Source organism: Strix uralensis, chromosome 25 (assembly GCF_047716275.1).
Source record: "Strix uralensis isolate ZFMK-TIS-50842 chromosome 25, bStrUra1, whole genome shotgun sequence".
NCBI classification, from domain to species: domain Eukaryota; kingdom Metazoa; phylum Chordata; class Aves; order Strigiformes; family Strigidae; genus Strix; species Strix uralensis.
The window spans coordinates 759,383-785,732 of record NC_133996.1 but is presented as its reverse complement, the minus strand read 5'-3'; the positions used below and the strand labels follow the sequence as shown (position 1 = coordinate 785,732).

Genomic DNA, 26,350 nt, shown 5'->3' with positions numbered 1-26,350 from the left:
CCTGCTCTGCTATCAGAAGAAACTGGCTGCGTGCACACGCTGTAATCCCCCCATCTAAGCCTGCCAGACACCCAGCTGCAGTACGCAGACCTGCAGCAAATACCCCGATTTCCCAACCGAACAGCAAAGCTGCACCAGTTTGACTGTGGCCTTTCTCAACAGAGAAGGTTGCCAGCGTGCTCTTGTGAATAAGAAAAGCTAAACTACGCTAGGAGGAGCGCGGCCAGCAGAATGAGGACAGTTAATATCCCCTCTGCTTGGTACTGGGGATGCTGCACCTGGAACAGCGTGTGCAACTCAGACGTGGAGAACTGGAGAGGCACTGGCAGAGAATGAGCAGAGACCTGGCAGAGAACAGGCACTGCCACCATGGTCGGAGCCCTGGGACACATCCTACGGAGGGAGCCAGGCTGGGATAGCCTGGAGACTGATCACCACCTGCAGCTGTTGGAAGTTGCAAAACGGATGGAAGTAAACTCAGTAGTGGCAAATGGTGTGACAAGGGGCAACAGCCACAAACTAGGGTGCAGGACAGTCAGGATGGACATCGGTGAAGTACTTTGGCTAGAAGGGCTGTGGATCCCTGGGACAGGAACCCAGAGAGGCCAGGGGTCTCATCCTCACCACTTGGCTAAGATAAAGCCACAGCTGACCTCACCCAGCGTTAGTGACAGCCCCATTTCAAACACAGGGTCGAATTAAAGACCTACCTTCCCCAAAGCATTTCAGTCTGTTATTTGACTGCAACAATTGCACTGGCACGTGTGCCGGGGTTATTTGCCTTTATAGGTGCTCTCCACGTCATCAAGATGCACTCCTGCAAACCCTGTTCCACCCAGAAAAACTATTACAGAAGTTCCCAGACGGGACCTGTCGGCATGAAAAGGAAACAATTGGACCAGACCTGAGAAGATGGTGACACACAAATCCCATCGATTATTTTTAGGTTACATCCTTGTTTGCTTCAGTGAGAATCCGGTAGTGGCAGTGAAGCAGGGGACTTTGCACCTTAATGTTAATATTAATGCTACATGTGGACTTCCCTGTTGCTGCAGGACAACTGAATATCCCAGAGAGGGAATACGAATGAAGCAGGCAGCCAGAGAGGCCAGTAATGCAGGAGAGTCCATTTTAATGGCACTGAATAGGCTGAGGCAGAGATCTCCTGCTACAAAAGAAAGACCTGATTGCCCCAAAGTACATGTTGATTCTTGCCCTGGGAGCCCTCCAGCTGGTGTGACAGGGAGGTTTCCTAGTGAAGGCTGCTGAGCCTCCGCAGTGAGTCGGGCAGCTCAGCTACGTCCCAGATCTACCTAAAGCGTGCGCAGGGCTCACAGCCCAGCCGAGGGGAGCTGCCCATTTTGTGCACAACACAAAGCCAGGCCTGTGAGAGCTTCACCCTGCAAGGAGCAAAAGGAGTTACCCACAGAGCTGAAAGGCAGGAGAGCCCCCAGCAGCCGGAGGTGCACTGCCAGCAGGAGTTCTGGAACATAAAAATGAGGTGGTTTCCAAGGCAGATGGTGCAGCCTCGCACACTGCCAGGCCCGGGCACGCTGTGCTGGTGCACAAGACAAGGGACGATGCCCCTTTTCTGCTTGTGAACTGTAGGGCTCAGCTGCCCGAGCAGGGTGGGTCTTGCTGACACTGCAGCTTGCAAGAGGAAAAGGAAGTCAAGACAGCCCATTCGCCCTAGATAACACACTGCAGTCACCCCACTCCTAAGGGAACCTTCCTACGTTAAGGCCAACCTCCCACAGTTTCTATCCAGTTTCAGTTGCTTTAAGAGGGCAGAGAAGGACTAGCAAAAGAAACTCTCATCTGGAAGAAGAGGAGAGCACAAGCCCTTGATCTCTCCCACCTGGGTCCCTCTATCCAACACTACACTGACTGGCTGTAGTTGATCCCCCAGGACTAGTTACACTCCTGAAATAGAAATTGCATACAGCAAAAGAGTTGTTACCGCCCAAGGAGAGGGGGTGGAGAGCTAATTTAGAGCACACCACTGTGACAAACTAAGATAAATGTTAAGTAACACAGTGGTTTATGTCTTACCAAGAATAGATTTCATCTCTGGCTGATCACCCAGGCTTTCTTCAGCTGTCATAACTTGGTCTGGCCTTTACTGAATAGGTTTTTCTACCCTTAAATCGAGCTAATCTGGTGAACATCTGGTGAAATCTACAGGCTCAGGGGATCCTCCATTCTCATCCCTAGACTACACAACAGCACCAGACAGGAAGGTCCTACACCCTTGTCCCCTTTAATCCATGAGTGAGTAGGTTTCTGCTGCACTTTCCCTTTCGTTTTCTTCTGTTGCAGTTTACTTCAGACACAAGAAACCAAGTAACTTGCAAAGGTCCTTTCCCATCCCACTATTGCTGACCAGGAGATACACCCTTGCAAACTGCATGTGAAGGGAAGGCAACCTCCCTGCCTCAGAAGAGAACCAAGAGCATCAGGAGAGATCTCTGGGTTCCCAGAAAGCAGCAAGGAGCTGGGCCAGACTCTGGTAGACCCCCATGCACATTCTGTGGGAACTGGACACAGAGGACAAGTTATTTCCACAGAAAACCAGAGCCAAGACCCTACTGAAAAGTGCTGCTGTAGTTACCTTTGCTCCTTCCGAAAGAAAAAAATAATTACTCCTTATTCCGACTGATGTATTTTCTTGTCCTGCATATCAAGGACAAATATTTCAGTCTGTGAGGATCACTGACCCCAAAAGAGCTCCGAGGAGAAAGCAGGCCTAGAGATTTCTCCCTCTACAGCATATCTACCTCTTGAAATTAAACAACATTTCATTCAACCCATCCCACTGCCTTGGCACACATTGCAGAGGCCAGGCAACAGCCCAGCCTGCATCCATGGGGGTCCACATTGTGCATTCAGTTGTTTCCAAACAGTTTGCTTTTACAAAGCCTGAATACAAGGATCAAAACGAACCTCCCAGGTTCCTCCAGTAGAGCAAAGAATTATCTAGCAAAGGGCCAGGTATTTCGCAGCTGCTAAAGCCCGCCTGGCAGGTGAGGAGCTTCACAGGACTTGGCTGAGAGGGTAAGACAGGAGAAATACTGCATATTGAGACACAGAAGCATATCATAGGCAGGACAGGAAGAAAAGGAAACAGGAATAGCTAAATTTGAGAATGAAACAGTATTATAAGCTACATGTTTTGCTGCCCCAACCAAGTCATACTCAGCAGCAAAGATAACTAACTACAGCAGCCTGTAGGACTGATACTTCAGAGACTTTGGCCACAGGCAGCACTCCCGAGACCCTGTGGTAAACCACCCCGCTGGGAGCGGTCCGAAAACATACACGTTTCTGAGAAGCAGAATCAGAACATGGGTCGTATAAATGTTTCAAGTTGTCACAGCTACTTGAAAAAAATGTAAAGAAAAGATCTGGAAGGTCAGCAAAGACATTACACCATCTGAAAGGAAATGCTGCTAGAGAGGCCAGTGTTTCATACCAAAAGACTTTGGGACAGGAGTGTCTGGGACAGATCTCTGAGAAATACTTTGACAGGGGAACAAGAGGCAGACGAGTCAGAAGGACAGCATGTCCTCTGGGCACTTAGAAATCCTCTAATCATCTGAGCTGCTGCCCAGCGCTGCTCGTTCCTTACACCCAGGAAGCAGAAGAGGCTGCATCTGAGAGACAGCACCGCAAAAGTTAACTGACATTTTCCCCAGAACAAACGTGGCTTATCGTTGCCTTGAGAAGGAAGTTACGTCCTACCAACGGGTCCCCAGTTCATGGAGGATCAGGCTGTGAACCAGAGCAATGCTGCACAGTTCAGTGTCTCCCAGACCCATCACCCACCTTAGGCTGCTGCTATTGTTTGGCTCTTCTGTGCCACCCAGACATCACTGATGTGTTATTTTTTGAGCTGTGTTTTGCCCCTTGAGGTTCAGCTTAAGCTATCTATCTTGCAGATTATACCTAGCAGGACAAATAAGGCAAAGAAACTGTATTCCTGTGTTTACACAAAAAATGGGAATTGTATTCTACTGTTCTAAGAGGTAGTTAATGTGTAAAACACCAAAATACCTTAGCTTTATTAGGGAAGGATGTCACACAGACCAGTGCATGAGAGGAAAAGAAGAAACAAAGGCGAGTGGAAAGCACCAGCCACCTTTCAGCAGATTCATCTAAGTCCTAGGCCCTGTCAGAAAGTTCTACCTTCCCTGGGAGCTGCTGTTCCTGCAGAAATCTCTTTGGTAACACAACAACTCGATGATGTCGCTCCTCCCTAGCAGGCAGAAACAGGCGGCCATAAGGAGTTGAGACACCAGGAGGTGGAGGCAACTCTTCAGGGGCAGCAGGCCCAGTCCCCCTGAAGGACCTCACCAACGCCCCAGACACAAAGAGCGGCACAGAGGACTGTGCTCATTTGGAGATGAGGGCACGTAAGACAGCAAGTCCAAGTGAAAGGAGCTGGCTAACACAGGGAGGAGGAAGCAAAGCTGTGTCTTCACGGAGGCAGCTACCCACAGCACCCAAGTACGGGGTGGCCAACAGGACAGATGGGAAGAGTTTGTGGAAAGGCCTCCAGGAGTCTGCCAGGCACATCTGGATCTGCAGTACAGCCCATTTTGAACAGCTTTAAACAGCTGAGAATCTATCTCTTAAAAACTTACAATACACACACAAAGTAGGATTTTAAAAATCAAAACTCCTGAGTTTGAGTGCATCCCAGAGCTCAGGAGTTACACCCCTAAGAGGTGCCCAGGGCCTCCCGCCCCGTCCACGCTCCCCCAGGCCCAGCGAGAAGCTCAGCTTCCAGCACAGGCTCCGGCACACCCGCATCCACCCAGCAGCACCCAGGCAAGAGACACCCTCTCCCCGCCCTCGTGGGTGCCACGCTGCAGGACTGTCACCTCAAAACTCACGTCAGAACAGACTCTGGGATGACAGCAGAGCCTTACAGGGAAAGTGTTCATGAAGAGCAGCAACTCAGCAGTGGCCAGCACTCAACTCACACCCTTGCAGTTGTATCTTTGAATAGTTCCAAGAAAAAAACCCAGTAACTTGGGTAAAAATTTATTTTACATACAGACCATTGCAACTTAACTATTAATCAAGAGAAGTTATTTTTCCTTTACAGAAAGTGACCAGCTGGTCTGAGATTAACAGAAGTCTAAGCCTGAGAGCTGGGATTTTAGTTTGGAAATCAGGTCTCGGGGGAAGGGTCCTTCCAAGCACCACCCAGTTCAGTGAGGAGCTGCAGGACTTGAACTGCAGGTCAGCTGCACTGCACAGTGCTGGAAGCAGATTCCCACAGTGAGCCTGGACCTTTCCAAAGCTGAACTTGCTGAGAAAGATGATACCTGGAAAGGTACAGATGTATTTCCAGTATTTTGTTCAGCTCTCAAACTAGAAATGGAAGTGGTGAAACAGCACAATCTCTGTGAAGTACAAAACATCAAGTTACAGGGCAGCAGACAAACAGGACAGCAATAATGGTGGGGACCCTCCTAAGCCAAGTATTCTACATATAGTGGGTTCCTGGCTGAGTTCATACTATGGCCCTAGTTAAAATGGACAGAGTACAAAAAATACTTTGACCAATAATTAATTGAACTGGAAACAAACAGTCTACTAAAAAGCAATTCTTACTCTAGGTGCCAATGAGTCCTTAAAAGCAGGGAGGGGACTGAGGAGCTGCACTTGGGCAGTGCTGCCAAGATCATTCGCGCTGCTCCATTTTTACTTTGGGAGGTCTCAGGAAGGTCCTGTTTTTCTTTTCTTTCTTCCCCTTTGTATTTGCCTGGAAATTTCTCCAGCTGTCCACACGACCATCCCGACTTTCCTGGGAACAACAGAGAGAAAATGAAGAATTAAGAAGTGCAAGAGCCAGAGAACAGGCAGTACCCACCAGTTTCATGAGTTCAACGGCAATTTTTCCCCTTATCCAGCAGGTAGCACCCTGGCAGTCAGGACATACAGACACTGTGAAGAGCCAGAGCAACAGGCGCAGCGGTGGAACTACAAGTGAGCTTACAAACACCAGTATAGGCACTATGCTGTTGTTTTGTTTCAGATGCAGCCAGCCTGGGATGTGCAGTCCTGACTAGAGCCTACTGAATCCTCTGATGGGCAAAGCAAAGAATAAACCTTATCTCCAGTGGATATTCCTAATCACAGAATCACAGAATCATCTGGGTTGGAAAAGCCCTTGAAGCTCCTCCAGTCCAACCATGAACCTCACCCTGACCGTTCCCAACTCCACCAGATCCCTCAGTGCTGGGTCAACCCGACTCTTCAACCCCTCCAGGGATGGGGACTCCCCCCCTGCCCTGGGCAGCCCATTCCAACGCCCAACAGCCCCTTCTGCAAAGAAATCCTTCCTAAGAGCCAGTCTGACCCTGCCCTGGCGCAGCTTGAGGCCATTCCCTCTTGTCCTGGCGCTGGTTCCTTGGCTCAAGAGACTCATCCCCCCTCTCTGCACCCTCCTTTCAGGGACTTGTAGAGGGCAATGAGGTCTCCCCTCAGCCTCCTCTTCTCCAGACTAAACCCCCCAGTTCCCTCAATCTGTCAGCCCAGAACGTGCCATTTCCTTACTCTGTTTCACATCCTTGAGACAGCTCTCCTTGTGCTGCAGCTTGGAGGCACGGAGAAGAGAGAAAGGAAATGTAGTGTCTTCTTTCACGCTTCCTGCCCCAAGCTTCATCACAAAGACACAGTGAGAAAAGGTCTCTGGTGCACTCTGCTCTACCTAACCTACCTGCAGAGCAGCAGAAACTCCTCCTGGGGAGGGAAAAAAAAAAAGACTCTCCACAAAGCCAATCTATGATCTGTACAGGCTGAAGGTTTCACACAGTAGGACAGAACAAGCCCAGGGATGATCCATTTCCCAGTGTGGGATCCATACACTCAAGGCCCATCTGACCACAGCTGTACCTGCAGTACCTGTGCTGCACACACAATAGCTGCTTCACTCTCGTCCTTCCCCACGGCAGGATGGGGCAAGGCCAAGCTCTAGCAGTGATCTGGACAGCGGGGCAGAACGCACCCTCCGCAAGTTTGCAGATGACACAAAACTGGGAGGAGAGGCTGGTAGGCCGGAGGGTGGTGCTGCCATCCAGAGGGACCCTGGCAGGCTGGAGGAATGGGCTGACAGGAACCTCATGCAGTTCTACAAGGAGAAGTGCAAAGTTCTGCCCCCGGGAGGAACAATCCCAGGCACCAGCACGTGCTGGGGGCCGCCTGGCTGGAAAGCAGCTTGGTGGAAAACAACCTGGGGGTCCTGGTGGCCACCAGGCTGAATGTGAGCAGCAACATGCCCTTGCTGCAAAGGTGAACGGGGTCTGTCCTGGGCTGCATTAGGCAACGCACGGCCAGCAGGTCGGGGGAGGTGATCCTTCCCCTCTGCTCAGCACTGCTGGGGCCACCCTGGAGTGTGGTGTCCAGCGCTGGGCTCCCCAGTGCAAGAGGGACATGGACACGCTGGAGAGAGTCCACAAAGGGCCACAAGGATGATCAAAGAACTGGAGCAGGTCTCATATGAGAAGAGGCTGAGAGAGCTGGAATGTTCACCCTGGAGAAGAGAAGGCTCAGGGGGGATCTCATCAATATGTACAAGTATCTGAAGGATGGCAGAAAGAAGATTGAGCCAGGCTCCTCTTGGTGATGTTCAGTGCCAGAAGCAGAGACCGTGGGCACAAACTGAAACACAGGAGGCTCCATCTGAACGTCTGGAAACATGTTTTTATTGAGGGTGACCAAGCACTGGAACAGGCTGCCCAGAGAAGTTGTGGAGTCTCCATCGCTGAGCGTATTCAAAAGCCATCTGGGAGTGGTCCTGGGCAACGGGCTCTAGATGGCCCTGCTGGAGCAGGGGGGTTGGACCAGATGGGCCCCAGAGGTCCCTTCCCACCACAACCATTCTGTGATCACACTTTTGCCAGGCATAAGGCTGTATGGCAACTTCTGTTCTAACCTTCTGGTTTCTTACAGTTTGTTGGTGGAAGCTACTCTTGAAATTAGTAAGAACGTGAATTTTGAGGGTTGGGTGGGAATAAGTAGATGTTCCAACCTGCTCATTCTAAAATACATCAAGATATAATTCAGCTGTGACAGCAGCCTATGCACAGCTTCTAGGATGCAGTATGCAGACAAGGATTGGAATCACCAGGAGCAGGAAAGCCCAGAAGAGCAATGCAGAGGTACAACATGAGCACCTTTAAAGGCTGGGATTTCTGTGTTGGGTTTATTTGGGTTTTTTTTTTTTTTGAAACTGAGACAGAATCACAATTGCAGAATATCACCTTAAGATTTTTTGCCCTTATGGTTGAAATATCATTCAAAGCAGCAACACACATACTCCTTTTGGATATATTTCAAAGGCAGTACACATACAGGAGCAGCCAAGAATTCACGTTATTTTCTCTCCAACCACTCTCTCTCAATGATGGTCACTAGCAGAAATAAGCCACTTATTGTGTATTCCAGTGATCCATTTTGGACATTAACACCTAGCTGTTCACTTGGATTAAATGGTCACCAGCAAGGCCGGAGAAGACATCTGCAGAGGTTCAGCTGTCCAGGAGTGGTTGAGGACACGCAGGTATTCAGAGCTGCAATATCAAGAGTGCTGCAGCTCCCCTTGCTTGGTCCATCATTATTTGCTTGGAATACTGGCTCACATTTCCTCAGCTGCTACGCTTTACTGCATCCCTACAGCAATGACATCCAACTTCTGTGGCCATTCTGGTGTGAGAACACAGAACTTCTGCCAGCAGCAAGGGCAGTGACATTTATCTCTCTCTGGCATTACGTGACAAAACCCACAGCGCACTCCACACAGCAGCATTACACAGGTTTTCCAGAATATCCAGCTTCCTCTATCCATGTTAGATAACTCTTCCCAGCTGAGTCTCCAGAAACATCCTAATTGTCCACTTCCCATGGGATGCCAGTCCAGCTCATACACTTCTCTCCCAGACACTCTCTTTTTTAAAGTCCTCTTGAACAGAGACAGGGATCCGGCTTTGGATTAAATGAGCAATCTAGCTCATCTTTTCATGAGGTCCTGCACACTGTTACCGACTTCCTTCCTGCCCACCACCCCACCCCGTATCACAAGACTTCACCTCTGGTGTGTAGTGAGGGAAGAGTTACAGGCTCGATAACTTTGGCAGGCTGTAAGTTTGACCCCTAAAATAGCAGCACAACAACCACAAAGCTACTTCTGATCCGCCTAAACCCTGACACAGGGTGGAAGGGTCAAAGGGAAGTGACTGTCATTCAGGTCTCTGATATTCACGAGAGATACAGATTCATAAGTGTTAGCAACCAGACTGAAAAGTACCAACAACAGTCCACACTAGTGGCTGAACAGCTGCCAGATTAAGTTTTACTGGTCACCAGTGACCTGGGCTAAGCAGCAATTGAGATTTCTGACTAGGGACAAGAATGAACTGCTGACAGAGCTGAAAAATCCTACACCTTCATTTACCAGACCTGTTTCTGGAAAGTGATACCAAAGCCCCACTGGTGGGCTCATCTCCCCACACAAGGACAAAACCCAGCTTCTGCAGGATCTTTTACTAAGTGTCTGTTTAAACTGTCCTACAGCACCTGCAGACAGTCTCTTCTCTCTAGGGGCATTCCCTGCAGCACAGCCAAGAGTTGCTGAGGCCCATCCTGTAAGTTAAAGCTGCTGATTACCTCAAAGTTCTTCTGCCATTCTCGCTCTCGTTTAGCTTTCTCTTGTGCCTCAATTTCCTCTTCCCTCTGCCGCTTCCTGGAAGGGAAGCCACAAAGAAGTTATGAACCCACAAGCATCTACTTTAAAGAAACACAGTAATATTTTCAGAACATCTCGGAAAGCTCTTCTGATTTCTTGGTAGATTAAAGTGCTTATCAGAAGAGATAAATACACACATCTAAGATAGCAGAGTAAATAGAATTTTATTTCAGATCTGGAAGAGCAGCAAGCAGAATAGATGGTCTGGCACCACTGACAACATGCATGTATTTAATTAGTGAGTCAGCTTCTCTTGCTTGGCAAAACAAGTTGGACTCCTTCATAACTCTAGTGATAAGTCTCTAAAACTGTTGAGACTACACACTTTCAGAAGTTAATAAACATTTGAGCATGCAAGGTAAGAAAAATTTTCCCCTCCTAATTTTCATCTGTGTTCAAAAGTAGTGCCTTGCAACCATCTCCCAAGACTGCCTTCCCTGACCAGCACAGAAACACCGTTCCATGAAGTGCATCCACAGGGAGCACTCAGTGAGCACTTAAAACAGTTCAGGATCACACATGCCACAGAGTATTTCTGGTACTTAATTAAAATTAAAAATAGTTTCAGTGCATGCTAACAACATGCAGAAATGTGTCACCATTTCCCTGTTTTAGCTGCCCTCCATGTATGCACATAAGAGTATATAAGCATACCAAACAGATCAGTGCCTTAAATACAGGAGGGCAAGTTTCCTGTTTGCACTTCTCAAGCACAGAGCTCTACAACCCACAGGTTACCCAGAATCTGCATCACTGGAAGTCAGCTTGACAGGACCCTTGTTAATCTAGTCCAAGGCCCTGCTTTTAGGAGGAGGTTGGACCAGATGATCTCCAGAGGTCTGTTCCAACTTAGGCCTTTCTAAGACTCTACGATTCCTTATCTTCTCTGAGGAAGCATGAGGGGGGAAGAAGAGCCTGAACTGCACAAGCAGAATGCTGCTCATACCTTTCATGCATCTCTTTTGCTTCTCTTTCTTTCCTCTTAATTTCCAGTTCTGCAAAGAGCTTCATCGTCTGTTTGTATACAGCTTGTTTGAACTGTAAAACACAAATCCAGTCTTAAAATAATGCCCATTAACACAGTTAGAGAAGTCTGTTTTACATAAGAAAGTAAGAAGCATAAAAAGAATGTGAAGCATGTGTGTGCCCACAGAACCCTGTATCCTGCCTTGACTACAGTCAGCAGCAGCAGCTGCATATGAAAAAGTATAAACCACTGTTGATTAAATTCTGGCCCTCAGGAAACAACTACTTGTTAGCCTCATATTAGTCTCATTTTCATTTGTATTCACGGAGCTGTGCCAAGCAGAACTGTTCATTTCAAGCTCTCTTATTGCTCTGTTAAGTCTTGCAATGCTATATTTGACAAAAAGAGGCAAAATGGCCACTGTTTAGTAATTTCCCAGCAGATCTTCTTGGTGTGTTGTAAAAGTCTAGCGTTGGCTTTCCAGTAGAAAATATCAGTATAGTTAAAACAAACTTCATTATTAAAGAACAGCAAGAGCCTTCTGAAAATCAATGGAAAATAAGATTGTTACGGGGTTACTGTGGTGCTATCAAGAGGAAAAAATCACTTTGTAGGAAAAAAAAAGGTGATGACAGTAAGACTAATGATGTCAGTGTTTGATAATCATCTATTATTCTGTTCAAGCCTCTGCTGGCAGCAAGAACAGCACAGTTCCAGCATTCAGAATACAACAAGAAATTCAATTCAAAAGAGACTGCATGATTTGCAAGCAATGAAGACTTGCTCCAAGAAAAGAATTGGGTATTTTGATCTATATAATCTCATGATGTATTTACTCCTTATACTACAGTTAAATTATTTTCTAAAGTATACAGGTATTGCCCAACACATGGTACTCTACACTGGCTTATCAAAACTCGTTCTTCTGTAAGCACAAGGATTTACAACACTAACAAATCTAATAAATACTTCTGTACCGGTTTTGACTCTTAATTCCTCGAAACACCTTCAGTACTCCCCAGTATATGACTTACAACTTCAGGATCATCCTCTTCTACAGTGGGAGGTTTTCCATCCTTCTTCAACTGCTTCTTTTTTTCTTTCACCTAAAGATTAAGAACAAAAATAAGAGCCTAAAAAGTTTCATAGAGCTTACACAATTGTATCCAAGTCATTCTGCATTCCTATTCCACTGTGTGGGAAGAACTCTGCATGACAGCAAGTTCTTGATTTGGATCAATGTTTTATTTTAGATTAAAACCTCCTGGTCCTAGGTCAGGATGAACACATACAGGATCACTATCACATGAACTGTAATAATTAAAAATACTATGTTAGATACTATTCATTCAACACAATCCCTTTGTGGGGTTTTTTGTTTGTTTTTAAGATATATTCATATCCAATATATACCATCCAAGGAAGGTTATTTTGCTTGTAATAGTCAAAAGACTTAACAAGCAGAACATTAAGTGTCCCTTGGTTTAGAGTATGTGAGTTCTCCCATAAGCTTGTTGTGTTTTAGTCCACCCATGTCACTCAACTCTTGGCCAATGCAATCCAAGCTCCTTTTCTTATCTTATAGGTCATTTTCCCCCAAACTTCCCAGTCTCCTGCTGTCACCACCTACTTTCTTCCACCTACACACATCTGAACTGCATCATTCATTCACAGACTTGAAAAAAAATATTTAGGTCAGATCACGTGGTCTGACCTAATTATTTCAAGTACTGAATTTCACCGAATTATCTTGCACTGAGCTCAACAGCAGTCTTGGACAAAGCATGTTTGTTCATGCCGCGAAGAGCCAGAGTCCACCTGCACAGCTTCCTGACGAGGTTTGCTCAGCTCACCTTTTAATGACCTAAACATGCAGTGGGTATACCAAAAATTACAGACAACTGATTAGCACCCACCCCCACCTCTGGACGTCCCTATGGAATACTTACAGTGTGTTCCACATATTCTTTTCCTGCCTGTATCACATCCAAGGCCCTCTTCTTTTGCTCCTGGTCTAGCAGCAGCTTGTACGCTTTATCTACAGCTAACAAAAAGCATCAGCATCAATAGCACCAGTAGTCACATTCACAAGGCATCGCAAGATTGCTACTCGTTGACCACACAAATTTTGCTTTCTAGAATTTGGGGGTTTTTGTTTGATTGGTTTTAGTTTGTTTTTCTAAATACATCTAGGTAAGTGGTATCACAATGATTCAAATGAGATTTAGGGTACAGTAATAGCAGAAACTGTCAGATAGCTTTTGGAGTTAGCAGGGTGGAAGTATCAGTCCCACCGAGTGATTTAGTTATAGGGCATGAGGTAAGCTGAAGGTGCATAAAGCCTCACCGTAATGCACACACCTAAAATCATCATATTACTTCTGTCGTATGGTCTTTGAATAAAATCTAATGCACAGATTAAACAGTTTTGCTTGAACAATCTGGAAACCCGAGGGACGTGTTTGTTGACAATGTAATTATCGCCACCTAGTGAAATTCTCTGCTGAAACGCCACCCAACACACTGCTTCCCCCTCATCTACAGTGCCTCTACAGCCATTCTTCTGTCGCCAGTGAGGTCTTCACCCCAATAAACATTCAAACCAGCTACAGAAGAATAGCAGTCCAACTACTATCATACACCAGTCCAGAAAAAGGGGGAGGATATTACCTTCAAATGCCTTCTGGGCTCTATCTGCATCATCTTGGTTTTTGTCTGGATGCACCAATATTGACAACTACAAGAGAAAGGATCTTGCTGTGAAGATCATTGTAAAAGATGAAGAATATTTCAGAGATTTTTGCGAGAGGAAGGAAATAGCCTCAGATAAAAGGAATCACAGGGGATCACATTTGTATACGGACAAATCAGCTGATAACATGTAGAAATATGCATCAGTAAAAGCTTATAAATTAAATACCATCCCTGTAATAGGCTGTCCGGGAAAAGCTGCAGCGTGGGATGTGCAGAACAATATAAACACCATTCAGCTGCAGTGCCTGGGGCTGATATCAACCCCTTGGTCACCCAAGTTTTGTATCCTTGGCCTTAAGAAATAAACCTACAAAGATCATCCTCAACTGAAGTTTACCTTTTACCCAACAACATCTCCCAAGTTCTCCAGTATCCCTAAGGCTGTTCAAATATCAAACTATTTAAAAGAGTGGGTAAGATTTTCCTTAGGCTCCTTTACTGAAAGTTAAGAAAACTCCTTCCTGTACTCTCTCCCCAGCAGAGACAGGACGTTGACCACTACCATCTTTAGGGCAGCCTTAAATGGGCTGGAAAGCACACATCCTCCACCTTCCACTTCTAGAGAAAGAGAAAGTTCTTTCAAATCTTCCCCATATGGCTTTTTTTTTTTTCAGACCTCTTATTTTTGCTGTTGCTGTATGGACTCTCTAGTTTATCTGCATCTTTCCCAGTGTAATGTTCAAAACCAGTCACAGTGCGGCAACTGAAATTGCATCAGTGACCAAGAATGCAAAGTAATTACTTCCTGAACTCTACAGATGGCACTTTCTAGCTCACAGGAAAAAGGTTTGCCTCTGGTCCTGAAGAGCAGCAGCATGCTGCTGATTTACCCTGGGATTTGTTACAGCCAGTGTCTTTCTTTCTGTTGGCTGTGCCACATTTTGTATTTCGGTGTTTGATTTCTTCAATGCACAATTCCATGCACTTTTTTCATTTCATCACATTGACTTCAAAACATTTCCCTGTGGTATTCTAACAGCCTAAAGCTAAGACAGCCCATTTATGGATTTGCAGAACTGAGAAGTCAGCAACAGACTAAAAGGTTATCCTCCCACTTCCCACATATAGGAGCAGCCCATATCCCATCACCAACCGGGCAGCATGTTCCCCTGTCAGCCAGCACAGCTTCCTGTCTAAAGACAGTTCCTGACGTTTACACCACTAATTCAGGTGGGAGGCTACAGTCCTCCAAATACTGTGTTTCTTTTCTGCATACACTGATTAAACTCAAATTTCTCCTGCAGATCTGTCAGCAGAGTAAGTCTAGGGTAATGTTTCCTGGGTTGTATGGGGCAATGCAGACAGGTCAGTGAGCAGGGCTGCTGCTGTTCCAGTTAACCCAGCCACCAAAAATGACCACTGAAATTCTTAAAGAAACCTCACAGAAAATACACCTCTGGATCCAAGTCCATATATTTGAGAAAAATACCTTCTCTCAGTTCTTAGTTTCTGATGAATTTTGACCCTCTCGCTGGACTTTAGCTCAGCAAGCTGATTATACACGGGCAGATCAGTTTGCGATAGCCCCATCACACACCCCACAGGCAAAGCAGCACACCATGGACCAGGGACACTTCTGCAGCTCTCCTCTTGCTGATGCAAAGATTGTCTATGCATGACAGAGTTCTGTGCGGAGAGACACTGGCACAGGTTGCCCAGAGAAGCTGTGGCTGCCCCCTCCCTGGAAGGGTTCAAGGCCAGGCTGGACAGGGCTTTGGGCAACCCGGGCTAGTGGAAGGTGTCCCTGCCCAGGGCAGGGGGGTGGGACTGGATGGTCTTTAAGGTCCCTTCCAGCCCAAACCATTCCATGATTCTATGATTTCTTTCCAAAATGGCTACTGCTCTACCCAGATACAGCTTTACCACCATTTTTCCTGTTCCCAAACACAGCTGCCCAATCCCTACAGAGCTTCTGGTTTCCTTCCATAGACTTCAAGTGCAAAATCCAAATACCTGCCGAAATCTTTTCTTTATCTCTTCATCTGTGGCTTCAGGATCCATCTGCAGTACCTAAAAGAGACCATGAGATTTGAGCAAGTTCGATGATACTCCCCATGTTTCAGGTTCCTGGCAGCAAGCTCTAAATAGTTGGTTCCCCAGCACACAGACACAATGCTACCCCCACCAGGGTGCTGCTTCAGGACATGCATTTTCACCTAGTAAAACAGAAACATTTTAAGAGACACCATGTTTGGGACATTCTACTTTTAGCAATGCTAGATTCCTCTTCCTGTGTCAGTGTCCTTTCCACACTCAAGTCTCATGTAGACAGCTGCCATCCCTAAATAACCACAATTGGTCTAAACCTTCAACCAGTCCTGTAGCAATGCTCAGTCTGGCAGAAACAGAAGCATCTGGTGGCCTTGAGACACTGTCACATCATTCATAACGGAGAACTTTGGGCAGGAAACATATTACTTGGTAAGAATGTATTCATTATCATTCCAAAAGAAGACGGGAGAATTTTACTGTTTGGTTTCCATGGATGAGTCCACTTGTCTACTGATCTTTAGGGATGTGGCAGAGTTTAGGAGCTCTTTTGTGAATTAATTTACTGAACAGAAATCCTAAACAACAAGTGAGCCTACTCAATACATGTGCACACTGGTCTGACACTAAGAATCTGCAAATAAAAAACACTCTCTCACAGGAAAGCTACAGCCTACTTCTACATGGCTTTAATTTCCTCTCCAAGTCAAGTGCTATGATCTACACAGAACTGAACGTCGTCAAGGTGAATCTGCCCACTGATCTGGCTGACCAACCTGAAATTGAGTCTGCAAAAAGCACCTGAGGCTTTAAAAACGTAGATGAAGATGATATCAGCAAGGAATACACAGAGGGAAAGACAGCTCCAGATGAACACCAGATTGTTTTATTTACTGCCTTCCTCGGGCTTTCATACTTGTTAAGACTTTATAACTGACTGCAACTGGAATCAATGTGGAAGGGAATTATCTGTTTTCCACTGACTCCTCAAAGATTGCTCACTAGTGTGAGCAGTGAGAGCCCTTCTCTCATTCTATACACTACACAAGTTCAGTGGGATGAACATCCAAAGTAAAAGACACTACTAGAAATGCCAAGAGGGCTCAGACCAGAACCTGTCAATCACGCTACCTGTAGCTGTTACGTTCTCATTCAGAAAGCACCTGGCATTAATCTGCCAAATCTTTCAGTGCTGCTGCACGAGAGGGATGTGTCAAAACAATGTCGTTTGTGCCTGCTGTAGAAGAATGGCACATCCCATCTTCTATAAGTCTTCTACACAACGATCCACATGTATAGATTTTTTTTTTTCTTTATGTTTGGTCTTTTTACTGAAATAAATACCCAGTAAATCAGGAAGTTGGCATACCAAGCCAGAAAGGAGGATAAAACTTTCAAACTAACCTCAAAAGGGTTCAGGTTGAAATAGGAAGATCCAGGTCGGGTCAGCCTGTCAATTTGGTTTTTTGATGTTAAAACAGAGTCTCGTTTTTCAATTTGCTTTACCTAAAGAACAAGAGAGACCTATATTAACTGACCAACACAATGCACTTACCTGTTTTCCCGTGTGTTTACTACGGCAGTCATCATCATCCCATACTATTAACAATAACTCGTGCACATCCCAAGCTTGTAGCTATGTTACTCAAGCGCTAGCAGAGCACATTTTTTTAGCCTTTTCTACAGCATGACAGTATTTTTGACATTACATTTTAACTATAAAAAAACCTGGAAAGCACTTCTGCCTGTCTCTCCTATGGCTTGCTCAACAGCTGTGGCTCTTCCCCTCGCTTTGCTCCTACATCAGCACTGTCATCGTGATTCCTTGGAAACCTACCGCACTACTGCTTTTAACCCTCTGTTGGCGGGATAGCCCCCACGAAACACATTAAGTGATACCGGTGCAAGCATACAAGTCCACTTCATTCTGACCACAGGTCGTTTAGTTCCGTTTACTTTTTGTTCTTTACAATATTAAGCCAAACCATCCATTTACATTTAACGTTCACCTTTATTTTAAAAAATAAGCATTCACCAAACTGGCACTACCTTTCTGGGGGCAGGCTCAGATAAACACATCCAAGCTGTGCACAAAGTGACGGAGACTAGCAGAGGCTGAGGGAAGGGGCCCCACGCGCCTTCCCAGATGACAGTTTGGCCACAAAAAGGCCAAGAAGCGGAGCCCAGCGCAGGGATGTGTCCTGAGCCCGCAGAGCGCACAACTCCCACTCGGTTTACCCGAGGGAGCGGGATGGGGGGTGAGCGCCTGGCTCCTTCCCCCAGCTATAACAGGGGCTTTTCGGAGGGCGGGAGACGCCGCGGGGCCGGCGGCAGCGAGCCCGGGGAACGCCCGCTCTCCCCAGACTGATCACGAACTCGTCGGCACCTCCCGCTCGCCCACCCCGGCCGTTCGCTCGCCCCCCGCGCAGCCGCCTCGCCCGTCCCGCCCTCCCGCCCGTCAGCGGCTCGGGGCAGCCTCAGAGCGGCCCGGCCGGGCCAGGCGCCGTGCGGCCCGCCAGGCCCCGGCGCTGGGAGGGGAGGGCCGCCGGCCGCCGGCCGCGGGCGGGCAGGGCCCAGGGGCGGGGCGGAGCCGCCCGCCGCCTCGGCGGCGCTGAGGCGCCGGTACCTCGTTGTAGAAGGTGAGGAACGCCTCCTCGGCGGCGCCCCCCGCCCCGGGCTCCCCCGCCGCCGCCATCGCCAGCACCACGTGACGCCGCGCGCGCGCCCACGTGAGCACGGCGCTGAGGCCGGCGGGGCGGGCGGCGCCCTCGGCACGTGACCGCCGCGCGCGCCATAGCAACAGGCCCCACCCCTCCCCCCGCTGCCCGGCGCCCCGCGGGAGGGCCCGGCCCGGGGGAACCGGGGGAAGCTCCGGCGGGGCGGGGAAGCGCAGGCCCGCGGCGGGGGCGGGCGCTGGGCCGGGCGGGCCCTCAACCGCCGCCCGGCCCGGGGGGGGGGGGGGAAAGCGAAGGTTGCGCATGCGCGGGCCGTGACGCCGGGCCGGGGCGGCCCCTCCCCGCGGGTGGGTCCCGTCCGCGCTCCAAGGGCAGGCGGGCGATGGCGGCCGTGGCCGTGGCGGCGGCGCGGGGCGGCCTGCGTGGGGCCCTGGTGGTGCAGCAGCAGCGGTGGAGCTCGGGCTCGGGCGCCGACCAGGTGGGCGCGGGGGGTCGGGGGGGTCGGTCCGTCCAGTCCTTCCCGCCGCCGGCTCTGCCCCCGCTCACCGCCGTCTCTCCCCGCAGCTGGGTGAGCTGGGCAAAGGCGCCGGCAAGGGCGGCGGCGGCGGCGGCGCCATCCGCGAGGCCGGGGGAGCCTTCGGGAAGAAGCAGGCGGCCGAGGAGGAGCGGTACTTCAGGTGAGCGGGGCGCGGCGGGGCCCGCTGCCCCTCCTGGCCCTCCCCGCCGCGGGGGCCTGCGCACGCCGCTCCCGCCGGGGCCGGGGCCGGGCCTGGGGCTGGCGCTGGGCCTCCGCCAGCCCCGGCGGCAGCCGCCCCCTCCTGCAGCCAAACCCCGGTCGCCGAGCCCTGTGCTCAGCGGCTGCGGCCGCCGCAGCTTGTGCCGTGCTTCCTTGCAGGGAGAAGGAGAGGGAGCAGCTCTCTGCCCTACGGAAACACCATGAGGAAGAGATCGATCACCACAAGAAAGAGATCGAGCGGCTGCAGAAAGAAATCGAGCGTCATAAGTATAAGATCAAGAAGCTTAAAGACGATGACTAAGCTGATGCTGTTGTTGAATGTGCATGGCCGATACTGATTGTGATGTAAAACAGCGTTGAAGACTACGCATTGCTCAACATAATCCAAATTCGTCCAATTAAACTGTGGTCTGCAACAATGCCAAATAAACTACTCGGTCCCTCTTTTCTGTTCAGTAACCGTTTAATGAAAAAAAAAAAAAAGTCCACTATCTGGTTTTAAACTTCATTGTTCTTCCAAAATAAGAATATGCTCTTGAGTAAGCAGTCCTCTACAGAACTTCACTCTTTTCTTTAGATTTATTTAAAAGACATGACCATTTGTACTTAGCATGCTAACTTTACAGTTAAAGCTGCAAGAAAAGTTGGGAAAAAATGGTACCTGTGTAGAGACCTCTTCACACAAAAACAACTTTGTCTCAAGAAAACTGTCACTTTGGTATAGGGGGAGATGGCTCTCCACTGAACTAGCAGAGTATGTATAAAAGATAAGGTTCGTCTGTGGCACTTGGGGTTTAGTGCCATAAACTGAGAGACAAAACCAGTACTTTAAGTCACAGTGACTTCACTTGTGGTGGTGCAAGTTCCTGGAGCCAGACAGCTGAGATCTGACTTATGCATGAATGTTCTTTTCTGCAAAGAGTATAATTGCCCAATGGTGTTTTTTCTCTCTCTAGTTTTTGATGTTCCTTATCTAAGTCCCTTTCCAAAGAATGGTGGATTAAGATTAATTTTGTGCAGGTTCAGTCACTTTTGCCATTTTAATAGAAGAAATCCATCATAAAACATACTACAAGTGACCTACTGAAATAGTGTGGCCTTACTGCACTACACTCTGACAAAAAGAGGTTTTTATGTAGTAAGAATGGGCAGGTAAGAAAACAGCCTTTCCTTCCACACCTGCGCTGTCATGTCTGTAAATCTGCCTGAACGGGCTCATTTCTATGTTGGGTAGAAGCCACCCTATGTCACAGTGTGTGATGTTACATGGTGAAGTGCTGCAGTGAAGCTGGGCTGGGGGGATAAGTGGCTGGAATTGCTCTGTCTGAAACAGGAGGAGGCAAATCCGAGCCTTTGATGTAGAAAGTGCTTTGACAAGGGTGTGACTGGCTGAATGTGTCCCAGTTTCTCCTGTGTTAACTGGTACATCCCCAGCCAGCTGCTCCCTTTAGGCCATTCTCACCTGAGGAACACTGTGCTAGTGGTAACGCCTTGTCTGCAGAGTAAATCTATCGCTGAAATGGAGAGTCCATGCTCTTAAAAACTTTTGTTTAATGAACACGTCCTCTGTGTGATCAGCCACGCAAGAGGGGCTGTGCTGTGCAGTATGTCGTTGCCTGGCTTGGCTCAGGCTGTGGGAGATGGTGTTGCAGTGAGTCGTGTGGGGTTGGTTCTTTTTAGCTGGAGCTGATTAACCTGAGCCAAAAATACTAGTTATCTCCCTGGGAATATGAAACCTGCTGGGAAGAACTGTGTCATGAAAAGCAATAAGCTATTGACCTGTTTAGTTTTTACCCATTTAAAAATCCAAATTTTTACCCATTTAAAAATCTTTTTCCTATTGTATCTGTCGGTTGGCTTCCCCTAAAAGCTGTGGAGTCACTTGTGAGATGTCCCCATTGAAGACTAATTTCTTGGCATTGCAGCTGCATGAGCTGACACAGAGGCTGGACGCAGGAGCAACCACAAAAACCACGGATGAAATGCAAAGAGTAAATTTATTCTCATTACCTCTCAACCCGGAGGATCTCCACAGCAGCACCCAGGCTGAAGCACCCAAGCAGGGACGCAGGCACCACAGAGCTCGGTCCTTGCTAGCTGGGAAGATGAGGAGAAAGAAAAGATCTTGAACCTGCTGCTTTTGCCTTATATATACCAGGAATTTTCACAGACAGAGTTTTCCACTGTGCTTTGATCTTTCCCACAGCAGGGCAGGAATCTCAGGCATGTTCAATAAGGTGTCTCTGAGTCTCTCACAGGCCTGTGTTATCTAAACACAGACATTCTACCCATCAAGCACACAAAGCTAAATGACAATATGATGCGTGTGTTTTTCAACACCTCAGCTGCAAGTCACTTGAGCATGTTTACAATCCTCCTTGCCAATCTTCTGTTGTATTCCCACAGCAGCTACAGCGGACTGTGGAATAACTAAAATAAATATTAGGACAACTTTATATTCTGAAGGGAACAGATGAGGCCTTAAATTCACGGCTTTGTGATTTACTCTGCATTTGTGCATCGCTTAAATCTTTAACTATGCCATGTAAGCTCAGCCACAGAGCCTCTGTGCAAATGCCTGTAAGGGAGAGGGGATTTGCTGTGAGACTGTGAGAGTGTTGTGATTTGGACCACTATCACCTACTGTGCCACAGAGAGAGGTGTTACAAACTCTCTGAAGTCCCCCAGAGATCAGGTGTGTGGGCCAGTATCCTGCTACACAGCAGAGAGCTTTCTTGCCCACCAGTGCTCTCTGAAACACATCTCTCTTTCCTCGTGTTTCAGCTTTGCACAAGTTTCAGGGGGGCTCCTACACTGGTAGGAGTGTTGGGTCCCTTACCATGTGTTCATAAACCCATCCCATTGTCTGGAGAGGAACATCTAGTTAATTCACTACTTTGCAGTCAGCCTGAACTTCTGTCAGGTTATGGCAATGCAAGTACACATGACAAGGACAGGCAGCTGTAAATCTTGTCTGAGCAAGCGGGCTGGGGAGAGAAGTCCCTTTCACCAGCAGGTTGGCAGACTGATTATAAAGCCTTGCTATGGCTACTGGGGAAGCTGAACGGATTCACAATGCTGCGTGTAAAGCAGACAGTCTCCCTCCTGCTTCTACCTCTTCTCCCTTTCACTGCCTTGGGTGTGTTGGACTCCTGGGGGAGTCACTCAGCCTGTATCTTACCAGCCTGTATTTTTGGTCTGAGCCCAATGAATCTTTTGCTAGGTTAGCAAGTTGAATGGCTTGTGGAGTCCAAAAGTGCCAAAATCACCACCAAGCAAATGCAAGAAATACTGAGGAGGGAGGGGTATGTGTGGTGGGAGCAGTCTTCTCCCATTTCTTGAAATTACCTTTGCTAAATTAAAAAGGTCTCTATTTTTATCCAGCTGGCATGACAATTGATTTTGCAGCCCTCCTCCTACCAGGGATTCCACTTGGCTGTGAACATTAATGCCGTGGGTAGTATCTGTTCAATTTGTCCTCGTGACAAGGTTTCTCTACTATATTCTACCCACTGGCCTCTTCTTCCAGGGAGTCTCAATAACCTAAATCTCCCTGAAACCAGTTTGCTTTAGTTTAATGCCCATGACACTCTGGCCATTCCTAGTTAACAGGCAGTTTCATTTCCTTGAAATGCAAATATCTGTGCCTAGGAAAAGACCTCTCTCCTGGACTTGTCTCTAGAAATCACAAGCACGTCACCCACCCCACCCCTTGTACCAGCTCCTTACCAGGGGCAATTCTGTGAGCAACTGAGCTTCTGCAAGAGCTCCCAGCACCCCAGTCCTGGCCACAGCACCGTGTCCCTTTTCTTGCACTGTTTCTGGTGCTCATTGAAACCTTTTATACACACATTCAATTGCAGAAATGTCTTTCCCTCTTCCCTGGGGTTAGTAAGAAGAATGAGTTTGTGTAGTGTCTGATCAGTAGCAAAGGTGTCTCAAGGTAAATATTCGAGAGGGACCTCTCTGCCTTTTGGCAAGGGAGATGTTAAATCATCTTGGTTTGTGTAGTTTCATCATCAGTGCATCTCTTCAGAAGTGGTTTTTTCTCCTATTGAACTTTGAACTGTGAGGCTCTGCAATAAGTTACCAACTGACAGATGTGTGTCACTTGTTACTGATTCTTATGATACAGCGGTAACCCATCACAGGTGAGGATACGGGATCTGGGTGTTTCACTAAGGTTTTTTTTCCCAGTGGAGTGCAATATGGCAATAGCACCAGCTTGAAGACTTGAAACATGTTTTTTCCACAGCTCCTTTGACTCTGCTTGTGATGGAAAACATAAGAGACAGGTAAATGTGAAAGATGTCTGAGTTACAGACAGACCTCTTACCAGAAGCATTTCAGCTACAGGAGGGTGGAGACGATTTAAGATGATTTGTGTTTGATCTGATGGATGTTTCACCAACAGGGTTTGGTACCCTTGAGTGCACTGCAATACCGTAGGGCTTCTGACAGATTATGTGAGCATTTGTGTGACTAGGAACAAGCAGTTTATCCGGGGTTCAGTCATCCACTTCCAGGGCCAGTAGGTGGAGAGATGTGACCTGCGGACTGCGGCCACTTCAGTGCCTGCAGTTTGCTGTAGAACTGTAGTTCTACAGGTCTCTAGTACTCCACAGTTCTAGTACTCTACAGTTTGCCTTCAGCAAACACATGAGCAGAGCTGCATGAAGAGCACCAGAGAACAAGATGTTTGCTGGAGGCAAGCACAACCACAACACATTATCCATGATAACTGCACCAATAACTGGTCAGAATGAAAAGTCTAAAGCACTGGGAAATGTCATATTCCATGTACTTGTTAACAGCTCATACAGAAGCTACAGCAGAATCAACTCTGTCATCTTGCCACTGATGTGGAAACAAAGGAATTTCAGTGCAAGCTTGGAAGAGGAGTGGCAGACTGATAGGAACAGGCTGAGCCTCAGCAAAACTCACCCTTTTGGCCATTAAGGCAATAGGAAAATGTCAACAGGTCGTGGGGTAAATACATACAGCTGCTGAAAAGCCTGATCACTTCACCTCCTTTGCCCTGTCTGCTGATGGATATGCCCAGGGATTCCTGAGTGAAGGATTCAGGAAAGCAAAGGGAGCCTCGCTGGCAGGAGCCATGATCTCGCCTCTCACCTCACTATCAGCTGATGACTGCAGGGACACCATAACCTTCTAGACGTCCATGTAGCAGCTGCAGATATTCTGGAGTGATACAACAGAACCTGGTCTGTAAACCAAAGGACTGAGGTCTACAGCCAGCCCCCGGCACTGGCACCTTCACACTAAATGGCAATACAATAGAAGATACCTCCTTCTGACGTCCTGCTGCCTTTAACAGTCAAGCACCCGGAGAATAACAGCAGCGCAGGGATTTCTTATAGAAAGAAGGGATGGTAAACCCTCAAAACATGGAAGGCAAGAACATCCAAAAGTAAAAATGGAAGGACCACATCCAGCTGGGGACAAAGAGCAGCACGATTCACTCAGAACTAACAACCGGTTCCCAGGTGGCACAGACAAATGTACTGAAGGATGCTGATGTGCCTTCATGTCAGAATTCGGTTGGGCCCACTACAGACAACATGTGAAATCTGCAGTGCTTGGCAGACGATTTTCAAAATATTTTTCTCTGTTAACAAGAGTTCCACTGTCACGTGAATCAAAGCTTATAGATCTCACCACAGCAAAAGGTATCAGCTAGATTGCTCTATAGAACCAGTATTATAAGGGAAATAATTGCAGTGTAAGTATGATATTCTAGTGAAAAAGTGCTAGATCCTCTTAAAGAATATGGGGTGGAAGAGTGGCAGCTTGGAGTTAATCCATGTTTAATTACAAATTCTATTTTATGAACAGCAATTTATGAATTGCTTAAATTATTAATCTCTTCACAGAAATATGCTGAAGTCCTGTACTGGCAAAAACATGCCAGGTTTAACACAAAATCAATATTGATTTGGGGTTGGAAATGAGAACTACCAAAAAAAGCCCGACCCCCAAACCCCACAGCCTGCTAATGCTCACAACTATCTGCATGTAATTAATTACCCACAAGGACCTGTGAAATACCAGTGCAGAACTGTAAGAAAGTGTCAGCAATGCCATTGAGGCTTTTATTTTGCAATTAGTACATTGGGAATCTTCCTGCTGTGAGATCTGGTAGTGCTCAACACCTGGAATTATTACACTGCCAGAAGCGTACATACCTCAACATACATTTTGCTATAGTCTCATCACGTTCAGTTGTCAGCTGACGGGAGATATGTTCGTATACTCCATATTTCACTTCTGGATACTAGATTATAAAATACTTAAGAGCTTTGCAGGACATCTATTAAGCATCACTAAAGTGGCAGATGCTCAGATCCCTCACTTCCTCTGCTTTTGTGCTGCGAGAACTCCTTAAACCTACTATTCTTAACTCTTAGTAAAATAAACTGCTGCAGTGAACTCGAGTGGATAAGGCAATGAACAATTATATCTCCTTCCACCTTTATGCCACAGTAGACCCTACGTTCAGCAAAGAAGAGCTGTCACTCCTGCCAAATCTGGCGAGGGAAGTCACAGAGGCTGTGGAAATTTCCCAAGAGAAGCAGCATGTCTGCCACTAGACAGGTTCAGCAAGATAGACTGAACACCTCCAATATCTGTGTTTGCCTCTGACTTCTGCATTGGAAAGCTTCTTTTATTTCCATCGGGCAACACAATTTTACCCATGCTCCACATTAACAGTGATGGAAATACTTAATACACCACCAGACGCACGCAGTCTTCAGGAGAGTCATTTTGTGGTTAAAATCCTGGAAGTATCTTCTCTGAGAGCGAGAGCTAACCGTTTTCTTCTTTACCAGGCTCCAGAGGGACAGTCCACATGACCGTACCCACACACACACCGATTCTCTGGATTCACTGTCCCGGTCCCCTGGGACTCAGCGTGACCCGATCATTTGTGACACATTTACTTTCGTGTCACGGAACAGCAGGACAAGGAGATGGGGACTGGGCAACACCAGCGGTGCCAACAAGCTGATTTCCTTCAGATTTCTGTAGCTATCGCATCGTCTGCACTCATCAGGAGCCTGATCAGGCAGGTCAGGTAAGCAGACAAGTTACATTTAATCATAGATTCATTATAGAGCGGCAGGCCCAGACACCGGAGCCCCTCACACCGAGGTCCTGAGAAGGGCCCGAGCGGCAAATCCGCGGCTTTGCTGCCCCCCTTCACTCCAGGCCAGCCGTGACCAGCCCCGGCACCGGCCGGCTCACGGCAGGACCCGGCTCCAGCAGAGCCCGCCAGGCCCCGGGCGGCGAGTGCTGCCCCAAGGCCGGCCCACAGCCCGCCCGGCGCCGCTGCCCGCGGGATGGGAGAGCCTGGGCCGGGCCCGGCCCGCACCGCGCCTGCTCCACCCGCCGCCCGTCCCCCGGGTCGGGTTACCCCTGCCGGGCAACGCCCCCACACCGGCAGCCCCAGGCCC

The 26,350-nt window shown here is 47.9% G+C and overlaps 2 protein-coding genes across 2 annotated transcripts; one reads left to right on the top strand and one right to left on the bottom strand.

The window, feature by feature from the left end:
- Positions 1-5,030: 5,030 nt before the first annotated feature.
- Positions 5,031-18,245, bottom strand: DNAJC8 (DnaJ heat shock protein family (Hsp40) member C8). Its single transcript, XM_074894221.1, has 9 exons — positions 18,091-18,245; positions 16,869-16,970; positions 15,429-15,485; positions 13,392-13,458; positions 12,671-12,765; positions 11,756-11,827; positions 10,701-10,792; positions 9,676-9,751; positions 5,031-5,815 (listed from the first exon to the last, which is right to left on the bottom strand). The coding sequence occupies exons 1-9, from the start codon at positions 18,157-18,159 to the stop codon at positions 5,693-5,695; spliced, it is 753 nt and encodes a 250-aa protein (XP_074750322.1). The 5' UTR covers positions 18,160-18,245; the 3' UTR covers positions 5,031-5,692.
- Positions 18,246-18,457: 212 nt separating this feature from the next.
- On the top strand, positions 18,458-19,319 carry ATP5IF1 (ATP synthase inhibitory factor subunit 1). Its single transcript, XM_074894222.1, has 3 exons — positions 18,458-18,617; positions 18,704-18,816; positions 19,035-19,319. The coding sequence occupies exons 1-3, from the start codon at positions 18,522-18,524 to the stop codon at positions 19,174-19,176; spliced, it is 351 nt and encodes a 116-aa protein (XP_074750323.1). The 5' UTR covers positions 18,458-18,521; the 3' UTR covers positions 19,177-19,319.
- The last annotated feature ends 7,031 nt before the right edge of the window (positions 19,320-26,350 follow it).

What these genes read in the sequence shown, in the direction of transcription:
- DNAJC8 (XM_074894221.1), bottom strand. Translation starts at nt 18,159, where the DNA reads ATGGCGGCGGCGGGGGAGCCCGGGGCGGGGGGCGCCGCCGAGGAGGCG. An exon ending in AAGAATATGTGGAACACACT is followed by an intron (nt 11,828 to 12,670) that starts GTAAGTATTCCA and finishes CTTAATCTTTAG; the next exon opens with GTGAAAGAAAAAAAGAAGCA. An exon ending in GCAAAAGAGATGCATGAAAG is followed by an intron (nt 9,752 to 10,700) that starts GTATGAGCAGCA and finishes CTTCCCTTCCAG; the next exon opens with GAAGCGGCAGAGGGAAGAGG.
- ATP5IF1 (XM_074894222.1), top strand. Translation starts at nt 18,522, where the DNA reads ATGGCGGCCGTGGCCGTGGCGGCGGCGCGGGGCGGCCTGCGTGGGGCC. An exon ending in CGGGCTCGGGCGCCGACCAG is followed by an intron (nt 18,618 to 18,703) that starts GTGGGCGCGGGG and finishes CTCTCCCCGCAG; the next exon opens with CTGGGTGAGCTGGGCAAAGG. An exon ending in GAGGAGGAGCGGTACTTCAG is followed by an intron (nt 18,817 to 19,034) that starts GTGAGCGGGGCG and finishes GCTTCCTTGCAG; the next exon opens with GGAGAAGGAGAGGGAGCAGC.